The sequence below is a fragment of the Notolepis coatsorum genome (assembly GCF_963971535.1).
Source record: "Notolepis coatsorum genome assembly, chromosome: 17".
Classification (NCBI taxonomy): domain Eukaryota; kingdom Metazoa; phylum Chordata; class Actinopteri; order Aulopiformes; family Paralepididae; genus Notolepis; species Notolepis coatsorum.
The window spans coordinates 54,531,709-54,557,052 of NC_140181.1; the positions used below are offsets into that span (position 1 = coordinate 54,531,709).

At 42.6% G+C, this 25,344-nt stretch overlaps 1 protein-coding gene across 2 annotated transcripts in view; it reads right to left on the reverse strand.

The window, feature by feature from the left end:
• Positions 1–1,001: 1,001 nt before the first annotated feature.
• bgna (biglycan a) overlaps positions 1,002–25,344 on the reverse strand; it is a 34,233-nt gene continuing 9,890 nt past the window's right edge. For both annotated transcript variants that reach the window (XM_084334023.1, XM_084334022.1), the window contains exons 3-8: positions 17,274–17,386; positions 14,928–15,141; positions 12,669–12,779; positions 5,226–5,319; positions 4,519–4,657; positions 1,002–2,997 (exon numbers count right to left, since the gene is read on the reverse strand). In XM_084334023.1, the coding sequence (XP_084190149.1) occupies positions 2,800–2,997; positions 4,519–4,657; positions 5,226–5,319; positions 12,669–12,779; positions 14,928–15,141; positions 17,274–17,386 (869 nt within the window). In that variant the 3' untranslated portion in view covers positions 1,002–2,799. The remainder of the gene's footprint in view (positions 2,998–4,518; positions 4,658–5,225; positions 5,320–12,668; positions 12,780–14,927; positions 15,142–17,273; positions 17,387–25,344) is intronic.

Genomic DNA, 25,344 nt, shown 5'->3' on the forward strand with positions numbered 1-25,344 from the left:
TAGTCTGGTCGTTGTGAACAGCGACTTTTACAGGTCGGTTGGGGCGCCTGCACAGCAAAGTCAGGAAAATGGCGGGGGCAGTGTGAGCCTCCCACACGTTACTCCTCGCCAAATGAGAGTCCGTGCTGGCAGGTGAAAAGATGTGACAGGCTGCCTCCACATGTATCGGAGGGGACATGTGATGCAAGGCTTCTATCCTCCCTACAACCGGCCAGTGGGGGGCATATGCGAGCAACGATCAGGACAGGGGAGGGAGAATTGGCACGAGAGGTCAATTGGGATGGGGAGAAAAATCACAGAAAAAAGGAGAAAAAAAGTAGATAAAAAAAAAGAAATTGAAGGCTTATTTGTTGCCTGTCGATAGCGTCAAAATCCGTCAAAATCCGTTCAGCGGTTCTCGAGTTACATGCCGGTATTTAGTTCCGTCAATCTAGATCCGATCTCGAAAATGATTGTGGATTTTTGTAGCCAATGAGAGTGGCTTTCCAATGATAACCCATGTGGGGATATATAAATCTAAAAAAAAATAAAAAATAAACAAGCGAAAACAGGAAGAGAAAAACAGCAGAATGAATTGAAGTCTATGAGAAAACTCAGTTTTTCTTTTGTACACAGTTTACCAGAATCACTCCTAATCACTCATTTCTGAATGGATCTTTATGAAATGTACTGTAGGACATGTACTACATAAGGCTTCAGGCCATTGGGCCGTATGGATTTGTAAGCCATACCACCTTCTGGGGAAATACTACCTCTGGACTACTAACTACTACAGAAAAACTTGAGTAACACGTTTTTCTACAACTCAAGTTCAGACCTATGTTACGTTAGCACTAAAAGTGAATTTCTTTTCTGGAATCAGAAACTTCAGAATGTCATCTTTCAAAAGAGCCCAGGCTCATGCATGTGCTATAATTATAACGTATGTTGTTTTGGTTTGCAAAAAAGTATGCAGTCCTCAAAAACGAAAACGAAAATGGCCAAATTGGCCATTGCATGAATGAATGAATGAAAACTTTATTTAACAGATTGCAGAATGGGTATTTTTTTTTATTGAATACTTTATTTTGACACAATCGTAGGACAAACATTGGATAAAACACAATAAAGCCAAGGCTTGTTTCCATTGTGGTCCATACATGGAACATAAAAGGCACAAAAACACAAATGGACATGTACACTAGACAGGACACATCCTGAACATTTTTACAATAACACCTGACAACTCATACAGTCAACTAATGTACACTTTCCGTGCCGGAGCTCGGTGCCCCGGAACCTCCTTGAATGCCGCGACCCACTTCAATGTTAGCATTAAAAACGCCTAATCTATGTTTTAAATTATGGCCATGTGTCTAATCTGCCCATCGCTTATCAATGACTCGTTTTCCAGTCAACATTGTCGAAGCGGATTGTTTTTTTATCGGTTCATTTTCGTTTTATAGCATTTTGAAAAGCCCTCGTTTTCAAGGAAAATATAAAGATTCCATGATAAAAGACATTTACTGGAATATTCTAGAATACACAAAAACGTTGTCATTTTTCTGCCTATTTATGAATCGTTTTCAAATAAACGCTAGATTATCGATAGTATATGTGTACGTATGCACGCTATAGAGGCGATCTGAAAAATCGATTCTCTTATTTCCTCATCAGCGATCGCGCACACAGACACATCACACATAGGGCAAAGAGATCTCAGCGAATACAACTCTCATTATCCCAAGACTGGTCAAATAGATTCCTTACCTCAGATCAGATGTTCTCCAAAAAGATCATTCCAATTCCTGATCGCCATTCCAAATATCGATCACGCTTATTGATTGATTATTGGCTGCTGTGAATATATATTCCAGGCTGAGTCTAAGCGACTGACCTGCAGTTACACAGGGATAGACGATAGGGGGCGCTTTTTTCCATTCTGAGCTCCTGTAGGGGCTGCTGTACCAACGGGAGACTCGGTTGATGAAATATGATTTCAGATCGCTAATAAAACAATAAAATTATATTTGTCATCATCGGCACTCAGTGGGGGGGCTAATAAAATGAGATATGTCGTCCGTGGCACTGAAAGTGTAATGCTTGAAACAGCCCCTCACCATCTTACAGAACATATCCTCCAACACACTCCTACATGAATAAGTAACAAACACAAAGTTCAGCAAAGTTTATTAAGAGTTGTGAATGGAATTTGCGTGATCTAGTCACGGCTGTTTACATTAAAACAATTTACAAAAGAAAAGAAAAGAAGGTGGCGAGACAAAATAAAAATATCAAGATGAATCGGACCACCAGTTGCCTATTATACCAAAAGAAGAAAGAAAAAAAAAGAGGAAAAAACAAACTAAAAACTAAAACAACAACCAGTTCAACATCATATAAACTGTCATTCTTTCTATGTGTGGAAGCTGTAGTTTGTTATCTAACATTATGGCTAAGCTGGCTCTGTTCTGCTCAAACAAATCTCAGTTCCTACATTTTCAAATACATTATTATTATTATTATTATTATTATTATTATTATTATTATTATTATTATTATTATTATTATTATTATTATTATTATTATTATTATTATTATCATCATCATTATTACTGTATTATTATTATTGTTGTTGTTGTTGTTATCATTATTATTATTATTATTATTATTATTATTATTATTATTATTATTATTATTATTATTATTATTATTATTATTATTATTATTATTATTATTATTATTATTATTATTATTATTATTAATATGACCAACAACAGGGTTATTTTACCCCACAGTCTCTAACCCATAGATAGGGCTCTACTTCTTATAGTTGCCAAACTGTACTGCCATTCTGTCGCTGACACAGCGGAACGCGGCAGGCTCCACCTCCCAGTACTTGATTGGGTTGTCGAAGAGGCTGATGCCGTTGTAGAAAGTCCTCTTCATGCTGAAGCCCAGTGGGCAGAAGGCGTTCACGTCCACCTTGCTGATGTTGTTAGAGTGCAGGTAGACCACCTGGCGACGGCAAGAGAGAAACATGCAAAACACTTTCTCAAAATTAGATATACAGTGTATTTGTATATAATGAGATATACATGTATTTGTATATACTGAGATATACAGTGTATTTGTATATAATGAGATATACATGTATTTGTATATATAATAACATACAGTGTATTTGTATATAATGAGATAGTGTATTTGTATATAATGAGATAGTGTGTATATAATGAGATATACAGTGTATTTGTCTATAATGAGATATACAGTGTATTTGTATATAGTGAGATAGTGGATTTGTATATAAAGAGATAGTGTATTTGTATATACTGAGATATACAGTGTATTTGTATATAATGAGATAGTGTATATGTATATAATGAGATATACAGTGTATTTGTATACTGAGATACAGTGTATTTGTATATAATGAGATAGTGTATTTGTATATAATGAGATAGTGTATTTGTATATAATGCGATATACAGTGTATTTGTATATACTGAGATATACAGTGTATTTGTATAATATACATGTATTTGTATATACTGAGATATACAGTGTATTTGTATATAATGAGATATACAGTGTATTTGTATATACTGAGATATACAGTGTATTTGTATATAATGAGATAGTGTATTTGTATATAATGATGATACAGTGTATTTGTATATAATGAGATAGTGTATTTGTATATAATGCGATATACAATGTATTTGTATATACTGAGATATACAGTGTATTTGTATATAATGAGATAGTGTATTTGTATAATGACATACAGTGTATTTGTATATAATGACATACAGTGTATTTGTATATAATGAGATAGTGTATTTGTATAATGACATACAGTGTATTTGTATATAATGACATACAGTGTATTTGTATATAATGAGAGACAGTGTATTTATTTGTATATAATGAGATATACAGTGTATTTGTATATAATGAGATATACAGTGTATTTGTATATACTGAGATATACAGTGTATTTGTATATACTGAGATATACAGTGTATTTGTATAGAGATATACAGTTAGGGGTGTAATGATGCATTGATGCATCGAAATGCATCGATCCTAATGTGACGATTCAACTGCATCAAGTTTCAAGTTTCTTCAAGTTTCTTTATTAGTTGTCATACAGAAATACAGAATACTTTGAAATGCTTCTTTCTGTTTTGCTCCTGAGAGTGTGCTAGCTCAAATAAAGATAGTATAAAATAAGTATAATATAAGTATAAAATAGAAAGTCAAGTACGTAAGCAAGTGTAAACAAAACAAAAGTGTTCAATATACATATACAGTATATATATATATATATATATATATATATATATATATATATATATATATATATATATATATATACAATGCAGTAGAGAAGGTAACTGAGTTTTGAGATTTGTAAATGTTAGAATTAGAATCGATAATAATCAAAATAAAAAAAACGATTGACTATTGACTGATTTGTGTTACTATAAATGTTTTGGCCCCTTGGCCGTCGGCTCAGTGTTCTCTTCTCACCTGCAGGTACTTCATGTCAGGCAGGCCGGTGGGGACGCTGGACAGACGGTTATTGTCCAGGTGAAGCTCACGCAGACTCTGGACATAGTACAGGCTGCCATCCTCGATGTGGCGGATGTGGTTGTAGCCGAGGCCAAGTCTGGAACCAATGGAAATACCGATCAGGAATACTCTGTTCGCCATATAATCAGGACAACAAATGTAGACCGATGTGTAAAGAAATACAACGGCGCAAAGACATGTCAACAACTCATAAAGTCCCCTTACACACACACACACACACACACACACACACACACACACACACACACACACACACACACACACACACACACACACACACACACACACACACACACACACACACACACACACACACACACACACAAACACACACAAACACACACACACTATTGCTATGAATGAATCAATGAATGAGTGCTGCTGATGGAAAACCAATGACCAGTGTGTGTGTGTGTGTGTGTGTGTGTGTGTGTGTGTGTGTGTGTGTGTGTGTGTGTGTGTGTGTGTGTGTGTGTGTGTGTGTGTGTGTGTGTGAGTGAGTGAGTCATATAGGTTTGTAAAACGCTTTACAGTAAATTGTTGGAAGAAGCGTTACATAAATGCACACCATTTACCATTTGTGTGAGGTCGAACCATATGAAAAACCTTTCTTGAATCTTCCATTATCCACAAGTTTTACTTACCTGTACAATTCCCCGTACTGCCTCAGGTCCTCCAACTCAATGGCCTGAATTTGATTTTGATCGAGGTGTAACTCGTGAAGGCTGTTGGGAAGGTCTGTTGTGCGAGAGAAAGAGAGAGGAGGAGGTGGAGACGGCTAATTACTGTACGAATTCTGTTGCCTACTCACTTTATACCTGCCTACTGCATGTGTGTGTGTGTGTGTGTGTGTGTGTGTGTGTGTGTGTGTGTGTGTGTGTGTGTGTGCGTGCGTGCGAGAGAGAGAGGGGGGGGGGGCGGGGTGTGAGTCCTCAGCCCTTGTGTGTCATGGTTTTGCTTTATTTCATCTTTCTGTGAGGGACAGCTGTCTATTTTTGCTTTATTTCACCTTTCTGTGAGGGATAGCTGTCAATCCCTGGTCCCTGTGGTTGATTGCCTCATGGGTCGGCAGGTGTGTGGGCTTGATTGCACCTGATCCAGTGCAGCTGTGCCTATGGCCATGCCTTGAGTCTATTTAAGTTTGGATCTCGCAGTGTCAACTGCTAATTCATTTCCTAGTGTTGGCTGTTCTTTTGGTCATGCTCATTATATTGAAGTTTAGTCTGATCTCTGATTCAGAGTTTAGCTCTCATGGTAGTCATTCTTAGTTTAGGCTACTCGCTTAGTCGCTTTATTCTATACATAAACTCCCTTAGTGGAGGTTTATTGTTTTACTTTTTTCAATATACGTAAGGGATAATGTATGGCTAGGAGGTCATTGTCGCAAAATAATTGACCGACACGGAGTTTAAAATACCGAGGCGCCGCGCCGAGGTGTTTTAAACGGAGTGAAGGTCAATTATTTTGCGACAATGACCGAGTAGGCTATACATTATCCCGCTTATTACATGGCTAACTTACTAACAATATACCTAATTCATTTGACAAATCGCAGTTGTTCTGTGGCTCTGTCAGCCCAAATAAAGTGATTATTATTATCGCGCGGGCAGCAGCTCTGTTCTGGCTCCGCTGTGTTCGGGCTCCGCTCGGCGCTCCGCCCCCTGTCATCGCCGGCAGCAGTGTGTGTCAGTGGGCTTGATTGCCAACAGCTGCGCTCTGCGGTCATTATTGAAAAATCTGCGGTCATTATCGAAAAATAATGACCGCAGTCGGGGGGCTGTTGACCAATCACAAGCAAGCATTTCGGCGAATGTGAAAACGCCATGTAATAAACTCCGTTATTAGGAGGTGCCCTTGTGGCTTATTTACTTGTATACTATACCTCTTTATCGAGAGTAGTCCTGTTTTTTGGACTTGATTAATTTTCTTAATTTCTCTCTTTGAGACTTCCACCTGTAAAGGATGTTTTGTGTTGTAAAATTGTCCCCTCTCCTAAAATATCTGCGTAAGCAGTCTAGTGGTTGTTCGTTTCATGGATAACTTTAAGAGTCCCTGTTATCTGCTTGTGACCCACACACACACACACACACACCCACAGCCATTACATTGTGTGGGTGAATGTAACAAGTTCCTAACGTTTTCTTTCCCCTATTATTTCATGCACACTTTATTCATTGTTTTAAATTATTATTTTCTTTTAAGTAATTTTGTGCATCACTCTGTTTTGAATTTGATGCAAATTTGCAATGCATGAGGGTCATCCTTGTGTTAAATGGCTGCATTTGTTGACTCATGTTGAGTATTAAAACTTGAAAAATATCAGTTTAAAGGGGAACTATCTTATAAATGGCCTTTTTGAGTGTTTAGCATTGTTTCCTAGCTATGTGAACTTATCTATCTATGATCTATGTCTCTAATTCTCATATTGGCGCATTCTTCCAATTCTCCTCTCACAATATTCACCCTCACTGAACTGAGTCATCTGAAAATGTGCTGATTTGTGATGTCAGAGAGACACCGCTGCATGATAATGTTCAGGCGAGGCAGTGGTTTACCATTGTGGTTGGTGCCCAGGCTCAAAACGGCTCGAGATCTTGAGGTAGAAAAATGCTGTTTTTGAGGACTTGATTAGAAATACAAAACAATGAAAAAAAAGAAAAGAAAAAAAAATACAGAGGTGTTCCATAGACTTACAGGAATTGTGTAAAAGTGCCCAAATAGTGGAAGAAATAGTAAAATAGTTCCCCTTTAAGGTAGATTTAGAACAGATAAAAAATATGTGATTAATTTGTGATTAATCACGAGTTAACTATGGACAATCATGCAATTAAGATTAAATATTTTAATCGATTGACAGCCTTAATATATATATAAATACATACCTGTATATACTATATCTATATCTGTATATATACCTTACCTACTAGTTACCGCTGGCCAGTCTGACTTACTACCATAATGTCTGTATACCTGTATCACTGTGTACATAATAATACTATAACACTTTACATACATCTGATTATAATTATTACTCAGTAGTACTATATATTATATATTTACTCCAGTTTAAACTTATTTACTGTACTCCGTATGAGCAGTCTGAGTATGTATATGACATTACTAGTATTACTAGTTTTACTAGTATCTATTATGTTTTTTCTAGTGCTGTCAGGCGATTAAAATGGCAGAATTCAGTACTGTACTGTATCTACAAAACCTTCTGTTTAATCATCTTCCATCTATTAATTTGCTTAGATTTTTCAGGTCAGGGCCCTATTCCCCGTACCTGGTTCAACTAAGTCGATCAAAAGTCCCATTATCCAGATTCAATTAACCAGATGTTTGAATCCGGGATTTCCCTGTTCCTCGAAGGTGGATTCAGTCTCGTTCATTCGAACCAGACTTGATGCTCAGGATCAGTGCGCGCGGCCGCTTCAGTTGAAAAGACAGCAGGTGTCGATCGCAGGAAATCCTGATTTTCTAACGGCATTGATTGAGTGATTGATTTAAAACTTTATTAACAAGATTGCAGAATGGGTACAATACAGTACGGCTCAATAGCCTCGCAGACAAGTTAAATGCATAATCTATAGCAGGGGTGGCCAACCAGTCAGAGACTAAGAGCCACAAAAAAATGACTGTGGTACCACAAAGAGCCACACCATATACCAGCGTTTCTCAACCTTTTTTTTCAGTCACGGCACCCTTCATGTGTTTATAGGTCTCACCCTCTGGCCTCTGAAGTTGCTAATGTCTTTTTTATTTGGGCCTCACAGGGTTAAAAGTACCCTGTGAGACCCACGGTTGCAAAATTACAAAATCACTTTTAGCCATTTAAAAAAATAATGTTTATTTAAAAAATGTTAAAGGGGAACTATTTTACTATTTCTTTCACTATTTGGGCACTTTTACACAATTCCTGTGAGTCTATGGAACACCTAGGTTTTTTTCAAAAAAAATGCATTGTTTTGTATTTCTAATCAAGTACTAAAAACCGCATTTTTCTACCTCAAGATCTTAAGCCGTTTTGAGGCTGGGCTCCAACCACTGTGTGGCCTGGTGCCAACTGCCACATCAACTGCCACATTATTATGCAGCTGAGAAATCTCTGACATCACAGATATGCACATTTTCAGATGACTCAGTTCAGTGAGGGTGAATATTGTGAGAGGAGAATTGGAAGAATTCGCCAATATGAGAATTAGAGACATATATCCTATTAATATAAGTCCACATAGCTAAGAAACAATGGTAAACACTGAAAAAAGCCATTTATAAGATAGTTCCCCTTTAAGCACATGTATAGTCAATTGGTCCTGTTGTTCAGCCTCACAATGCTATTTGATAGTAAATGTGTTTATATGTCCCACCCTCTGGCCTCTGAAGTTGCTAATTTCTTTTTAATTTGGGCCTCACAGGGTTAACCTCTTAAGCCCGAGATATACAGTAAAAGTGTAAAAGTATCTCAGGACATTGAGTCGGAAACCGGCGCATATTGACAGGAGGAAGTGGCACAGCCAAAAGTGAGTGTAGTCTTTTGAAGGAAGAGACTCAGGGCTTTCAAATTTCGAAAAACTACCCTACCCAGCTCACACCAGCCCCTGTCAATCATCTGACTTCTGGATTTACTTTTTAATTTCTCTTATTTTTTGGGATTATCTCCCACAAACCTGAACGTTATTGCCATAAAACAGAACGCAGTTAGTTTCTCTACCTTTCTGTGAACGTCTTGCAAAAAACGGTGTTGCAATATGATGAAAAATGGTGGAGAAATTTACATTATAAAAAAGATGGCAGAATTCAGTACTGTATCTACAAAACCTTCTGTTTAATCATCTTCCCTTTATTCATTTGCTTAGATTTTTCAGGTCTGGTAAATTTTAGCATGGTGTTATTTACAGTCAAAGATAATTTTTTTTTAAATAGAATTGATATTCTCCTTTGGTTCATTACAATTTACTCAAGCCTAGTAACAGACACACTATTTCTGACACTGATCCATATATGTCCCTAGATTCAGATACCAAGAACATGCAAATGGACCATTTAAAAAAAAATTGTAAATGTTTATTCTACGTCCTTATGGAATGAGTGACATAAAAAAAAAAAAGTAAAAAAAAATATATATATATATATATTTTTATTTTTATTTTTTTTTATTTTTTTTTATGGATGGAAGAGCCGCACATTGACGGGCAAAGAGCCGCATGCGGCTCGCGAGCCGCGGGTTGGCCACCCCTGATCTATAGGCACATTTTAAGTCCCTTATTACCCCAATCAATCAGATTATATTTATTTAAATGTAACTGCTGGCAATAGGCTTAATGCCAATGGAATGAATAATCAAATGAGATCTTGCTAGCGAAAATAATTATTTCAACTCTTTCAGAATAAGTATACAAAAACAAGCCCAAAGATAAAGAGTATATCTAATTATACGAATGAATAGATACTTATGAGGATATCTCTACTGTTTGCGCTTAGGTATCATGTAATATAATAAATACATCGTTCCTCAGGCCACGACCCCCGAAATAACGGTGTCAGAGAGCCGCGACCCCCACTATTATATAGAGGTGGTTGAAACATGCAAACGTTCACACGCACACATATGCATTGGAGGCTTTTAACACGCACAATAACTACACAAAATAACACAATAATCAAACAACCATAAAATGAATACATATAGCGTGTTTCATTTAGAACGCTATAATGTTCAACTCACCTAATGAGATGGATGCGCATAGTCTGGGTTTAATTTTGGAGACAGCGACTCTGAGATCATCCTCCACATTCATTCAGACGTGATCTGTACTTATTTTTTATATAAGTCAGTGCAGATAATGTTTTTTTCGAATAGGTAGGTATAGCTGTGCCGCGTATTCCCCCTCAATTGATATCTAGTCGGCATCGGAGGTGGGCAGCGAGCTGGGACACATTCTCCATCAGAAACAAGCGCGCCTCATCCTGCAGCTCAAACAGGTGTCATGCAGTATGTAGGAAATCCATAGGCTGAATATGATTTATTATCAGCATTTATTTGACCAGTTTAATGTATTTTAATTGTTTTTAATTATAGGCCTATTTCACACATTCTATGAAATCAATACATTCTGGAAATCAAATAGCACCTACGGGAGGCTGCAATTCGAAACTGGCCCCCGTAAATGTCCAAACACACCCTCCCACCCACCCACCCCCTCCCAATGTACAGTTTCCTCGCCATCGTATATATATTTTCTGTTAGGATCTCTGTTTAACAGTACTGTATATTTGCATATCTTGTATGTCACAAATGTAACAGTACTGTATATCCGTATGTCATGTATGTCATAAATGTCATGATATATCTGTATTATCTGTATGTCATGTAGGCCTATGTCATAAATGTCATTATGAATTGAAAATGGGGGACCCTGATGTAAACAAGACGAAAGTCTTTCTCTGGGTCTGCATCCCCTTAACAATTGTGTGTATTGAGCCGTACTGTATTGTACCCCATTCTGCAATCTGTTAATACAGTTTCCAATCAATCAATCAATCAATCTCTGAGGAAGGGAGCTGCCATTTTGTTCCGAGGGAGTGGCCAGTTTATATCCAGCTAACTCAACTAAACCTGCTCTGGAGCAGGTTCAAACTTTTCGATCTGTTGCCATAGTGACTTAGAAAATCCGACGTCGGGGAACGGAAATGTCTGGCTTAAGTCAAGCTATGCTGAACATTATCCGGCTAACTCAGTTAGCCAGGTACGGGGAATAGGGCCAGGTCAATTTGAGCATAGTGTTATTCACAGTCAAAGATAAAAAAAAATTAATTTATATTCTCATTTGGTTCATTACAATTTACTCAAGCCTAGTAACTGACACTGGGAATACATTCCCTGAGATCCATAGATAATAATAATAATAATAATAATAATAATAATAATAATAATAATAATAATAATAATAATAATAATAATAATAATAATAATAATAATAATAATAATAATAATAATAATAAAATAATAATAATAATAATAATAATAATAATAATAATAATAATAATACATCTATCTTATATAGCGCTTTTCCAGGTGCTCAAATACGCTTTACATGGGCAAGAGAGACAAACTATGGCAAAACAAAAAAACAGAACAAAAACAGAAAAAAAATAATACATGACAAAATAAAATAAAACGACAGAATTAGAGGTCAAAAGCAAGATTGAAAAGATGAGTTTTGAGGGCTGATTTAAAATATGTCAGGGTGTTTGCATGACGGATATGGCTGGGGAGGGCATTCCAGTGGGAAGGGGCAGCAGCAGCAAAGGCCCTGTCGCCCCAGGTCCGGAGCTTAGTCGTGGGAGGTGTTAGGAGGTTGGCATCTGCAGACCTAAGGCGATGGGTGGGGGTGTGACGGTGGAGGAGGTCGGACAGGTAGGGAGGGGGCAAGGTTGTTGAGGGCTTTAATGTATCCTGTATTTGATTGGAAGCCAGTGGAGGTCGTGGAGGACAGGGGTGATGTGATCAGAGCGACGGGTGGAGGTGAGCATGCGGGCAGCAGAGTTTTGGACATATTGGAGTTTATTGAGAATAGTGTTTGGTGAGCCGTAGAGGATGCTGTTGCAGTAATCTAGTCTTGATGATATGAATGCATGAACCAGTGTTTCAGCAGCGGAGAGTGATAGGGAGGGGCGGAGACGAGCAATGTTCCGGAGGTGATAGAAGGCCGATTTGGTTATGTGGTTCACATAGATGTCCCTAGAATCAGATACCAAGAACATGCAAATGGACCATATAAAAAAAAACTCTGTAAATGTGTATTCTACGTTCTTATGGAATGAATGAGATAAAAAAAAATATTAAAGAAATAATTATATATATATATATTTTTGTAATTAATTTTGAGTTAATTTTCATAACGCGATAATTTGCGGTGTAATTAATTTATCTAATTAACGCGATAAACTGACAGCCCTAGTTTTTTCTTTAAGTGTTTTGAATACTCACATGTGTTACAAATATTTTATCATGTGTGCTATTTTATTTTGTGCAATAAAAAACAAGTTGGATCAGAGAAAATCTAATTAATTATACGGTTCACCTTTTGGAATTCCTGTGAGTTTAGCCTCTGAAATGCGCAGGAAGTTCAGTCTGAGTCCGTCGAATGCACCTGGCTCCAAACCACTGTTCTGGATAGGGTTTTGACCCATTTCTGTGTTGGAAAACAAACATCATAAAACAACAGACTTTTAACATTGGAAAACAACTTGATGGCTTACCTTATTTACCTAGAAAAAAACATTACCACAAAGGCAGTAATATATAGGGCAACCTTTTGGGCAACCATGATGGGCAACATTGCCCAAGGCAGTGCCTCATCATCACTGTTTCAAAGCTTTACTAGCTTTGAGAAGCTAGTAAAGGGCTACATCTGCTCCTCCCTCCCCATCAACATGGACCCCCTGCAATTTGCATACCGCCCCAACAGGTCCACGGAGGACGCCATAGCCCATGTGCTGAACACAGCAGCATCACACCTGGACAAGAGGAAGGGGAACTATGTGAGAATGCTATTCATCGACTACAGCTCGGCATTCAATACCATAGTCCCCTCCAAACTCATAGCCAAGCTCAGGGACCTGGGCTTGAACTATGACCTCTGCCAGTGGGTCTTGGACTTCCTGATGGGCAGACCCCAGGTGGTGAGAGCAGGCAACTGCACCTCCTCATCCATCACCCTCAACATAGGGGCCCCCCAGGGCTGTGTTCTGAGTCCCCTCCTCTACTCCCTGTACACACACGACTGTGTGGCTCAGCGGAGTAGCAACACAATCATCAAATTTGCTGACGACACAGTGGTGGTGGGCCTGATCTCTGCCAATGACGAGAGGGCCTACCTGGAAGAGGTCAAGGTCCTGGCGGGATGGTGCCAGGAAAACAGCCTCTCCCTGAACGTCAGCAAAACAAAGGAGATGATTGTGGACTTCAGGAGGTCGGGGGTCAAGGACTACAGCCCCCTCAGCATCGACGGGGCACCGGTTGAGAGAGTCAACAGCTTTAAGTACCTCAGAGCCTACATATCCGAGGACTTGACATGGACCACACACATTGACAGTGTTGTGAAGAAGGCACGACAACGCCTCTACTTCCTCAGGCACCTAAGGAAGTTCCAAGTCAGTCAGAAGATCCTTAAGAACTTCTACTCATGTACAATAGAGAGCATCCTGACTGGCAACATCACCTCTTGGTTTGGGAATAGCACTGCACAAGACCGAAGCAGACTACAAAGAGTGACACGTTCAGCCGAACGCACAATTGGAGGGGGGCTCCCCACCCTCCAGAACATTTACAACAAGCGGTGCAGGGGCAAGGCTAAGAGAATCATTAAAGACTCCAGTCACCCGAACAACTGCCTCTTTGAACTGCTGCGGTCAGGCAAGCGATACCGGAGTCTCAAGGCGAGCACAGAAAGACTCAGAAGAAGCTTCTATCCCCAGGCCATCAGGCTGCTAAACGAACAATGAACACTACACAACAACAACCACCAAACGCACATAGCACACACATCCACACGCACACACTCACTTTAAACAAACACACTGTAGCACCCACTCCCCACACTTTATATTTATTGATGAAGGATTGCACTACAACTCGTACACCTTACTGTAAATTGTACCTAAATTGTACCTCATCCCATTTCTGCTTTGCACTATATAGTATTGTACATTAGTACACTGCATAGTATTGTATATTATATGGTAACTCAGTTACGTCTATTCTGCATCGAACATTGTACATATGTCTATACTGAACACTGGGACCTCTTTTTCTACTTCTAATTTACATGCTATACTATGTTATTTGATACCATCTTGTCTAGCACAGTCTCTGGAGCGTAACAGTAAGAAGCATTTTGTATGAAAGTATTCTGTACTTCTGTATGACAACTATTAAAGAAACTTGAGAAACTTGAAACTTGAGAACATGCCAACATTATGGGAAATGCACTTACCATCTCCAGAGTTAGACAAGAAGATAGATACCAATTTCCTCTCTGTGTGTTCAGTAGAAAGCTATCCAGCTGCAGGGTAGCCTAGCTTTGCACAAACAAATGGAAGCGGATACGTACCAGCTAACCTAGCTTAAAACTCTGGGAGAGGTGTTTTTGGCCAAGAGCTAGGCTAGCTGATCCGTATCCACTTCCATTTATTCTAATTGTTATCTATACTGTATCATCTTGTCCGACTCTGGAGAAGATGGTAAGCACATTTCCAATCACGTTGGTGTATTCCTTTAAGGTCTGGGCCTTCATCTGAAGCTCTCTAGGTACAAGCTGAAGAGAGGAGAATTGTCTCACCGATGCAGTTCATGTTGCCCAGGCCGGAGAAGGTCCCGGACTGCACTTTCCTAATGTTGTTGTCGTTGATACGGAGCTCCACCAGAGATGGCGGGAGGTTCTTGGGCATGGCGGTCAGCTTGTTGTGAGAGAAGTAGAGCTTCTGCATGCGTGTGAGGGGCAGGAAGGCACGGGGGTGGACCTTGGAGATCAGGTTGTTCACCAACACCAGAGCCTGTGCACCGTAAAGAAAGACACACAAGACAACCAACTTGCTTTATCCACACAATGTAATACAACGATGGTCGAAGCAGGACACAAAGAAGTTAAAACCTTGCTATAAAAATACCACTTCAAGAACCAAAATGCTCAAAACAGGCGGAATACACCAATGTAATTATAAACGAATGAATGTAATTAATGTAATTACAAACAAATGAACACAATTCAAGTCATTACAAACAAATTAATGTAATTACAAACTAAATAATGTTTTTTTTTATTTTTTTATTTTTTTATTATCTTTTTTCCCCCCTCCTTTTTCAGACTTTTTCTCCCATCCCACTGTTAGTCGTTATGCCAATTCCCAACCCCCTTCCTGGTTGTTGCGCACTCCCCCCTACTGTTGGTCCGGGAGGCCGGAGACTGTCACATGCTTTCCTCCGACGCATGTGCAGCCAGCCGGCAGCCAGCCGGCAGCCAGCCTGGCAGCGCAGATTCTCACCGGGAGAGTGTAACGTGTGGAAGGTCACACTACCTCCCTCCAGATCCTACCCTCGCTGTGCAGGCGCCCCGACCGAACTGTAGGGGTCGCTGTCCACAACGCCCAGGACCCACCCATCAGCTTTCCCACCCCTAACACTGCCAATTGTGTTAGTGTGAACAACCAGCCAAGCTGATAGCAACGCCGAGAGCTGGATTCGAACACAGCGTCTCCAGCGTTGATGGCGAGCGCATTGCCCACTACACCACCTAGCCGCCCAACTAAATAATGTTATTCATGTAATTGCAAACTAATGCTTACCTGACTCAGATGGTTTTTAAAGACTAGTTTTCCCATTTATAATAATAATAATAATAATAATAATAATAATAATCATTCGTATTTGACATGCATTCATAGCGATCTAATAACAGCGCAAAAAAACTAACAAATCAGTCACATTAGTTATGTTATATAGTTATTACTATACAAATGATTACTATGAAATGTTGGGTGAAGTGCCCCTAGTTTTGGTGCCATGCTCTATGATGGTATTGCCAATCAAAATCAAGCTCATACTTACTACCCAGACAATAAATGTTCTGGGTCACCCATTTGAAGAAGCAGATATGATTTGTAAACAAGTAATTTCAGTCCATTCAAAAAGCACTTGGGGACCCAAATGATGCCTGTGTGAAAGATCCCCTCCACTCAAAAACATACTGTATATATTTTTATGCTCCTCTTGACTTTGACCACATTTTTATTTGTGCATAACTTGTCACATTGCATATCTTGTATGTCACAAATGTAACAGTACTGCATATATGTATGTCATAAATGTCATGATTAGTTTAGATTAGATGATTAGATTAGATTTTTATATCTGTATATTGAGTATGTCATAAATGTCATTATGAATTGAAAATGGGGGACCCTGATGTAAACAAGACGAAAGTCTTTCTCTGGTCTGCATCCCCTTAACAATTGTGTGTATTGAGCTGTACTGTACTGTACCCATTCTGCAATCTGTTAATTAAAGTTTAAATAAAAGCATTCATTCAAGATATCTGGCCTCGCGCGGATCTCACAGCTGTGCCCGCACAGTGCAATACTCCAATTCAGCTATTGGCAATTCAGCCATTTGGGTTTGTTGGCGCTGCTGAGCGGTCGATCCCCAGACCGCCGGACCTGAGAGTGCCGGACCTGAGAGCGCCGCTGGCTCTGCGGCTCTGCAGTTGGATACTATTGACCAGGGCATCTATCATGCCTCTCCCTTGTGACATGTCTTGAAAGAATATAAGCTGCCGTCTTGGAATTCCAGGTAAATATCAATGGGTGCTTGCTGCTATTCATAGATAGTGTATTGAACAATTTGGTGGATAAACCATATTTATACAAATTGTTATTCAATATAGAATATAAAATACATCTGGAGGGGAACTTTAATAATGTTGTGAAACAATGTTTTGAAGGGGCCACCTGTGATTTTTCAGTGACATGGTTTGGGTCCCCTTGACTTCCACTTGAGGTCCCCTTGACTTCCACTTCCAGCTGGCAAGGTGTGATGCTCAGTTCTACTGGAACCGAGAGTGTGAGATGTGACAAAAAAAGTGTTTTAAGCTATTCATAAGCCGACAAGACAAGCTCAGTGCAGGGCTTACGTAGAGGTTGCTCAGGCCCTTGAGGTCGTGCTCTCTGATCTCTGTGATGTGGTTGCCTTGCAGGTCGAGCAGCCTGGTGTCAGGGGGGATGTCATTCGGAACACTGTTTAAACCTGTAGACAAACACACAGAACCAGACACACACGCTCCACATTTTCAAACATAGTCGTGACTCAAAACCCAGTGGTGATAGATGGTAACTACAGGTGCTCATCGAGGTCTCAATGGCATTTCACCCCTTATTAGAAAGGTGTGATCAGTAGAGCGTAAATCTCCACCAGGAGGCTCTCCTTGTAGTTATTATCATTAGCATTATCATGCTTGCTCTAACATACAGACACACTGAGTGTAACTGAGGGGTTACAAAACCCTGACTGTATTAAAGATTGTGATAGATTAAACCACTGCTAGGTATGTACTTTAATTACTGGCCAGACAGTACATCAAATATAGATGGTGAACACTCATAAGAACACGGCATTGACAAAGAAATAGTATTTGAGGGTATTTTATTATTATGCAACATTAGGTTACAGAATGAGAATTAGGGTCGCGCTTGTATGGCGAAGAATATGCATAAAGTCAGTCAGTAGCATGAGTCACTGGGAATAGCAGGATTCCTACGATGGGTCTAGGTTGACGCCACCTGGCGTATAATAGCAATTATAGAAAGCAACGCTGGTACCGCCTGGAGACACTGGGTTCCTCTCAGAGTTGTAAGGTCTAGAGGATAGAGGAATGTTCGGATACTCAGTCTGATTCAATGAAGAATAAGGGGACTCCACGTACAGAAGCCAGTCCTTGTAAATCAGCAGCAAAGCAATAACTGTAATCCAAATGCTCGATAGCAAACGATGATAGTTTCAAGTTTCAAGTTTCAAGTTCAAGTTTCTTTATTAGTTGAAATGCAAAGATACAGAATACCTTCACATGAATGCTTTTTTCTGTTATGCTCCTATGAGGATCATAGGACGCTTGGATCATACACATACAGCTCATTACAGTAATATTCCACAATTATTACATTTTAGATAGTAATAATGGTACAGAGCCTTGAGACAAACATAATGCATATTCACCACCGCAAACAGACTGGCAGCCGTCATAGGCAGCGCCATTTACGGAAGGAGGGGGGAGTGGGTTGGGGTTGTTACAGGGCTGTAGGGGGGGGGGGGGGGGGAGTGATCCCTCACACGAGGCAGCCGACAGTACAGCGCCAATGCAGAGGAAGGAGGGGGGGGGGGGGTGGGGGGGAGTGCACAAGCCAAGTCCTGGGTGGGGGAGGTAGGGATTGCGGGTGGGGAAGCCGCTCGCCACTCTTATCTCCCAGAGGGCCTTCGACTCCAGCAGCTCCCTGTTTCGACCTTGGTCCAGGAATTTGTTTTGGCTGACTGACTGGCCCATTTATCCCAGCCACGTCACTTTAAATTTGATTTGAATAGAGTGAAATATAACTCTATTGATTTGAGTGGAGTGAGTTTTAACAACTCCGTCCAAATGACTGAATGCATTATTAGTCCAAGTGTCCAAGTGTCTTATCAGTTCATTTTGGTAGATCCTGTGCGCGGTAAACAGATCCAAAATCTTCTTATTGCAGTCCAAAAGCTTCGATAATCCAAAAATCACCACGTCTTCAAGTTGGTAGCCCGATTATGATGTCCCAATAGGCAGAGAGGGTTAGCCTTATTCTGCTTCTTGAAGAAAATATGCAATCCACTGATTAGATCCATTTAGAGTTGATTTGAGTATAGTCCGGCCACCGGCACGAAGCAGAGCATAGCAGCGTCGGGCTCCATGGAGCAGTAGAGGCGGCGGTAGGAACGGCCTTGAAGGCCTAGGGAGAGAGGAAAGAAATGCGACTTGTCTCTGCAAGAGGTGGGAGGTGGGAGCTAGCCAGCCTCTGTCCATGAGGCCAGCCCGAGTGTAATCCTCACGAGGTTAAATCCCAAACGATAGTGGAAATCAACGAGGCTCTTCTCCGGGTAACACGTTCCAAATCAATATAATCCAACCAGTAATGGTTCTGCAATCGCCGCCGCTGGTTCTCCTGTGCACTATACTTCACATTAAACTAGGTCGAACTTGACGTTACTGCATTAAACTCTGACACTTTACTATTCTATTCGCACATGTTCTCAACGCACGGTTGCTCACTTCACTATTACCGAACACAGACAGACTTTAGACGAACTTGTCACACTGCTTGTTTAGACGAACTGCTGCTGTTCGCACCTGCGCCAGCATATATACTTAAGTGGTTTTCTAGTTCCAAACCTAACCACTTGCCCGGAATCAATACACTGCCAAGGGCATGTCCCGACTTGCCCCAAACTCGCCCCTTGCACCTGTCTGAGTGCGAGACTGCCTGGCGCCGCCGTCAGGGGGCATTATGCATAAGGAAAGTGAATATTACTATGATTTACACGCAGGCTTAAAGGGATATAACGTGTATATATATAAATAATATACAATGTATATAAAACAATAAATGTAGATTCTCAGCTTTAATCTGGCCCTTCACAACAGCCGCCTCCTAATTAGTCCGCACCTAATTAGTTAAGGGAGACAGATTAATAGTCCAGTCAACTGCTCAATATCTGTTGTGAGGAGTAGGGCAATCTACAAAGTCAGTGGGTCATGATCGTCATCAGGGGAGTCAGGGAGCTCTGGCAACTCTATCAGCCTCGCCACGGGTCGGGTGTAAGTCCGCCCTTGGACAATAACTTCTGCCGCTCTGACCTTCCCGTCGGCACCAGTGATCACTTTGCTTACGCGGCCGGCCGGCCACATAGCTCGGGGTAGTGACTGGTCTATGATCATAACAACTGTGTCCACTTTTAAGTTGTCCCTGTCCTTGACCCGCTTCTGACGGGCTGGAAGGGATGATAGGTAGCTTAGGAGGAAGCGGGCCCGAGACTGGTCGATCTGTGCTTGGCTGTGTCTCCACATCCTCCGTCTGTTCCTCTTGTTCGGTCTGTACCCCGTCTGAGGAGGGGCCGGTTCCGGCCGCCCCATCAAGAGGTAGCTTGGGGTGCTGGGTTCGAGGTCAGCTACGTCGCTTGGCGTGCAGCTGAGGGGGGTGGAGTTCGGAACTCCCTCTTCTTGAGCCCACGGTTCTCTCACAGGCTTCTCGTCTAATGTCAATAGCCTCTCAACGGGCTGTACGAGAGAGTGGCCTGTGTCGCTCACCTTTGCATACAGGCAGCGTGTAGACGTGGGTTGGCTGGAAGGCCCGGAGAGAGGGCCTTGGAGCGTCCAGCCCAGGCGGGTCTTGACCGCGACTGGGCATCCTTTGGGTCCGATGTGGGCCGCCTCGATTGGGACAATGAGGTCCGCGTGGTCGGAGCCTATGAGCAGGGTCGGTGTGGCGCCGTCGATGAGCGGTATAGGTAGTCTGCGTAGGTGCGCGTACTTCGCCATCAGCTGTGGGATGGGGTAGTTGTAGCTTGACAGACCTATGTCATGGCCTGTAAATGCCTTAGTGATGCTGTACCGCTTCTCGGGCTGCCCGACCGCTGCTATTGTGAATGAGACGTTCTTGCCCTTTATGGTTTTCAGGTCTCGCTGAATAGTACGGATTGTCATTGTTTCTTTGGTACCCCGCAGGCCCAACTGGGCTGCGGCGGAAGTGAGGAGGAGAGTCTTTTCAGACCCATCATCTAGGACGGCGTAAGTGTCCATGACCTTGTCCTCGTAGCTCAGGAGCACTCTGACCACTTTGATGAGCACTCGGGGGGTCCCGCTATACTTGGGGTCTATGTGGAGCACTCCTGTTGGTCGGTTGCCTCGTCGGGCTATTCTTCGCATGTTATCCTCGCACAGGAATCGGCGGTGACCGGCTTCTGGGGGGTCCGACGCAATCCACTGCTCCATTTCGGCGATGGTCAGTTTCGGGAACACGTCGCACTGTGCCAGCCAGTGTCCTCTGCGGCAGTACGTACAGGCGATCTTCCATACCTCTTTGGCCGGGGGGTTGTGACCTGTCTGTGGTGACACCGAAGCGAGATGGTACGAGTAGCACCGTGACTCCCAGTGTCTGCTGCAACAGTCAGGACACCAGGGGGGGGGTTCCGGACTGGTTTGTGGTGACACCGCCTCGGCCTGGTACATCACCGTGACGGGGCCCACTTTGGTTTCCTGGCGGACGCTTGTTGCTCTCATGCAGGACTTCTAGGTGGGCGCCGTCACACTTGCCGCATCTTTTCTTCAGGCGGCACTCGGCTGCCATGTGGCCGCGCGCGCAGCGGAAGCAGCGGCGGTTCGCTTTGATCCACTGACTCACTTCGTCAGCCGTCAACTTCTTGAAGGTGTCACATTGAGACAGCCAGTGTTCATTTTCGCAGTACTGACAGACAGCCTTCCACTTCTCATTGACGTGGGTGTTGTGGCTCGTCTGCCGTGACTCAGCCTCGGCTTGGTGCATAACTGTCACGGATCGGCGGTTGTCATTGAACCTCCGCGGTCCATCTCTAGGGCTAGAGTCACTCCACACGAATGTGTCCAGTCGTAGACTGCTGACCTCCCTGGCGAGGAAATCAGCCAGGTCTAGGAGGGATGGTTCTGGGCCGTTGGGGTCACGGTGGTCTTTCTGCCGCCGAAAACGCTCTTGACGGGCTGGAGGGAGCTTCTCCAGTATTCGCTCCACGTTAGAATTTGCATACAGTTCATATCTCCCCTTCTCCTTTTGGGACCCCAGCATCCCCACGAGGGATTGTACCTTGATAGAGAGGTCATCTAGTGCTCTATTGTCTTTGGCTGGGGGGAGGCGGTCGATATCTCGTATTTCTTGGATCACGTAATCCCATATGCGTCCATAGCGCGCGTCGAGGGCCACCAGAGCATCTGAGTATGGGGTGCTTGAGTTCGAATATGCCAGGGCTATGTTATGCGCTCTGGGCACCTTGAGATGCTTGAGGAGGATGGCATATTTATAAGACTCGTCGTGGACATCGGACATTATAGTCTCTAAACACATGCGTAATTCTGTGTACTGTGCTCTGTCCTCGCGCGTAAAGTCTGGGAACGTCGGTGTTCCAAGGTAAGACGCAATGGATGGCTGGGACACCGATGAGCGTAGGGGGAGAGGCCTCCTTGGCGAGTCTCCCCGTACGTGGGGTCGTGGGTTAGTGCTGGGTGGGTACCAGAGGCCAGGCCCCCAGGTGCTGCTCCTCGGTGCTGACTGTGTATTAAACTCAACCTTGGGTTGGATCGGGGGTTTGTAACGCAGTGGCTCGGGGCTGAGGTCGGGGCTGTACTGGGCCTCCTGGTCCAAAGTAGGTTCGTGCTGGTGGGCTCGATGTCCCTCCTCTTCCTCCGCGAGGTCTTGGAGTCTTCTAGTTAGTCTCTCGGCGACGTAGGCCGGTTGTTCCTGTTGGCTGGGTCCTGTGTAGACCGGTCGGGGAGGGGGCTCGGCGACGTAGACAGGTTCTTCCTGTTGGCTGGGTCCCGTATAGACTGGTCGGGGAGGGGGCTCGGCGACGTAGGCAGGTTCTTCCTGCTGGCTGGGTCCCGTGTAGATTTGTCGGCGAGGGGAAGGTGCCCTCGACCCGTGTCGTGATGATCTCCGGGAGCTCCGTGTGGAGGAGTGGGGGGTCGCCCTGGCGATCAATTGTTCTATCATCTGCGCCTGCAGCCGGTCGCGCTCCGCTTCGCGCTGTGCATTGGCGTGTTCTTGCTGGATGTTCTCTTCAGTCTGGAGGCGCCTCTCCTCCAGTCTGATGCGTTCTCTTTCCACTGCAGAATGTTCGCGCTCACTCTGTTGTTGCGCTTGCAGGCGGTCGCGCTCCACTGCAGACTGTTCGCGCGCACTCTGTTGTTGCGCTTGGAGGCGGTCGCGCTCACCCTGGATACGGTCTCTTTCGGTTGAAGCGGTCAGCGTGGCGATGAAAGCTTGCGCCAGTCTCTGGTCAGCCTCGCTGGGGGATGACACTGACGGAGGTGATCGGGCGCCGACAGGGCTTGGAGGAGACCTGTTCTCCTGGCGCGCTCCGAGGTCTATCTCTTGAGCGCGGTACTCTTCTCTTGGTTGCGCGCCGAGGTCTGTCTCGGGTACGCGCTCTTGGGTTGGTTGTGCGCCGGGGTCTATCCCGGTGGCGCTTTCTTTATCCTGGGGGGCTCCGGGGTCTGTCCCGGTGGCGCTGTCTTGAGGTATAGTCACGTCATGTCCCGCTTGGTCCCCCCCGTGAGCTAAGTCAGTTTCGTTTGAACCCACTGGGTTCTCTACTGGAAGGGCCGACAAGTCGATAGGATTTGGCATGCTTAAACTATCCGTTTTATCCGTATTTAACGTCTTTTTAGATAAGCTAGGGGGTAAAACGAAAGCGAAGTCCTCCAGGTAAGGAGGTGGCTGACGTTTGCGCTGCGGGCGTTCTAGCTTGGGGGAGCCGTTTGGAGAGTGTCCACCGCTGGCCATGTCAATATTAATATTATATTAAATATTACTGATACCCTCCGGCTCGAAGGACCAATTGTAACTGAGGGGTTACAAAACCCTGACTGTATTAAAGATTGTGATAGATTAAACCACTGCTAGGTATGTACTTTAATTACTGGCCAGACAGTACATCAAATATAGATGGTGAACACTCATAAGAACACGGCATTGACAAAGAAATAGTATTTGAGGGTATTTTATTATTATGCAACATTAGGTTACAGAATGAGAATTAGGGTCGCGCTTGTATGGCGAAGAATATGCATAAAGTCAGTCAGTAGCATGAGTCACTGGGAATAGCAGGATTCCTACGATGGGTCTAGGTTGACGCCACCTGGCGTATAATAGCAATTATAGAAAGCAACGCTGGTACCGCCTGGAGACACTGGGTTCCTCTCAGAGTTGTAAGGTCTAGAGGATAGAGGAATGTTCGGATACTCAGTCTGATTCAATGAAGAATAAGGGGACTCCACGTACAGAAGCCAGTCCTTGTAAATCCAACGATCAGCAGCAAAGCAATAACTGTAATCCAAATGCTCGATAGCAAACGATGATAGCTAGCCAGCCTCTGTCCATGAGGCCAGCCCGAGTGTAATCCTCACAAGGTTAAATCCCAAACGATAGTGGAAATCAACGAGGCTCTTCTCCGGGTAACACGTTCCAAATCAATATAATCCAACCAGTAATGGTTCTGCAATCGCCGCCGCTGGTTCTCCTGTGCACTATACTTCACATTAAACTAGGTCGAACTTGACGTTACTGCATTAAACTCTGACACTTTACTATTCTATTCGCACATGTTCTCAACGCACGGTTGCTCACTTCACTATTACCGAACACAGACAGACTTTAGTTACTCCCAGGTGGGGTGCAAAGGTTTTTTTCAACACATGAAAGAAAATATGATTTGAGAGATATTTGTAAATTTACTGTTCAGAAAGCTAAGAAAGGGATTAAAAGGAGGTGTATTTCTATTATTGGGGTTAACTTGTGGAACAATGCGGATATACAGTTAAGAATGAGTAATTCGATTTTGGTTTTTAAGAAAAAGGTTTGTAAAGCAATTTTTGAAAAATACAAGGGTGAATAACACTGTTTTGTTTGCTTTTTTTTCTTTTAGAATACTGTTTTGGAATCTACATTTTTGTATTTTTTATTTAATTTTTTTTAATGCTACATTTTGAAAAACTACAAGGGTGAAAAACACTGTTTTGCTTGCTTGCTTTTTTTCTTTTCTTTATAATACTGTTTTGGAGTAAAAAAAAAAAAAAGAAAAAAAAAATTTGGTAAGAATATAGGACAGGCACATATAAGCACTATGCTTCAGTCTGTACCTTTTTCAGTCACTGTAAATAATCAAATATTGATAAATGATGATGTGTATTGTACTTTTTTTTTGATGGCTGAAAAAAAATAAACTACTACTACTACTACTACTATTACCGAACACAGACAGACTTTAGACGAACTTGTCACACTGCTTGTTTAGACGAACTGCTGCTGTTCGCACCTGCGCCAGCATATATACTTAAGTGGTTTTCTAGTTCCAAACCTAACCACTTGCCCGGAATCAATACACTGCCAAGGGCATGTCCCGACTTGCCCCAAACTCGCCCCTTGCACCTGTCTGAGTGCGAG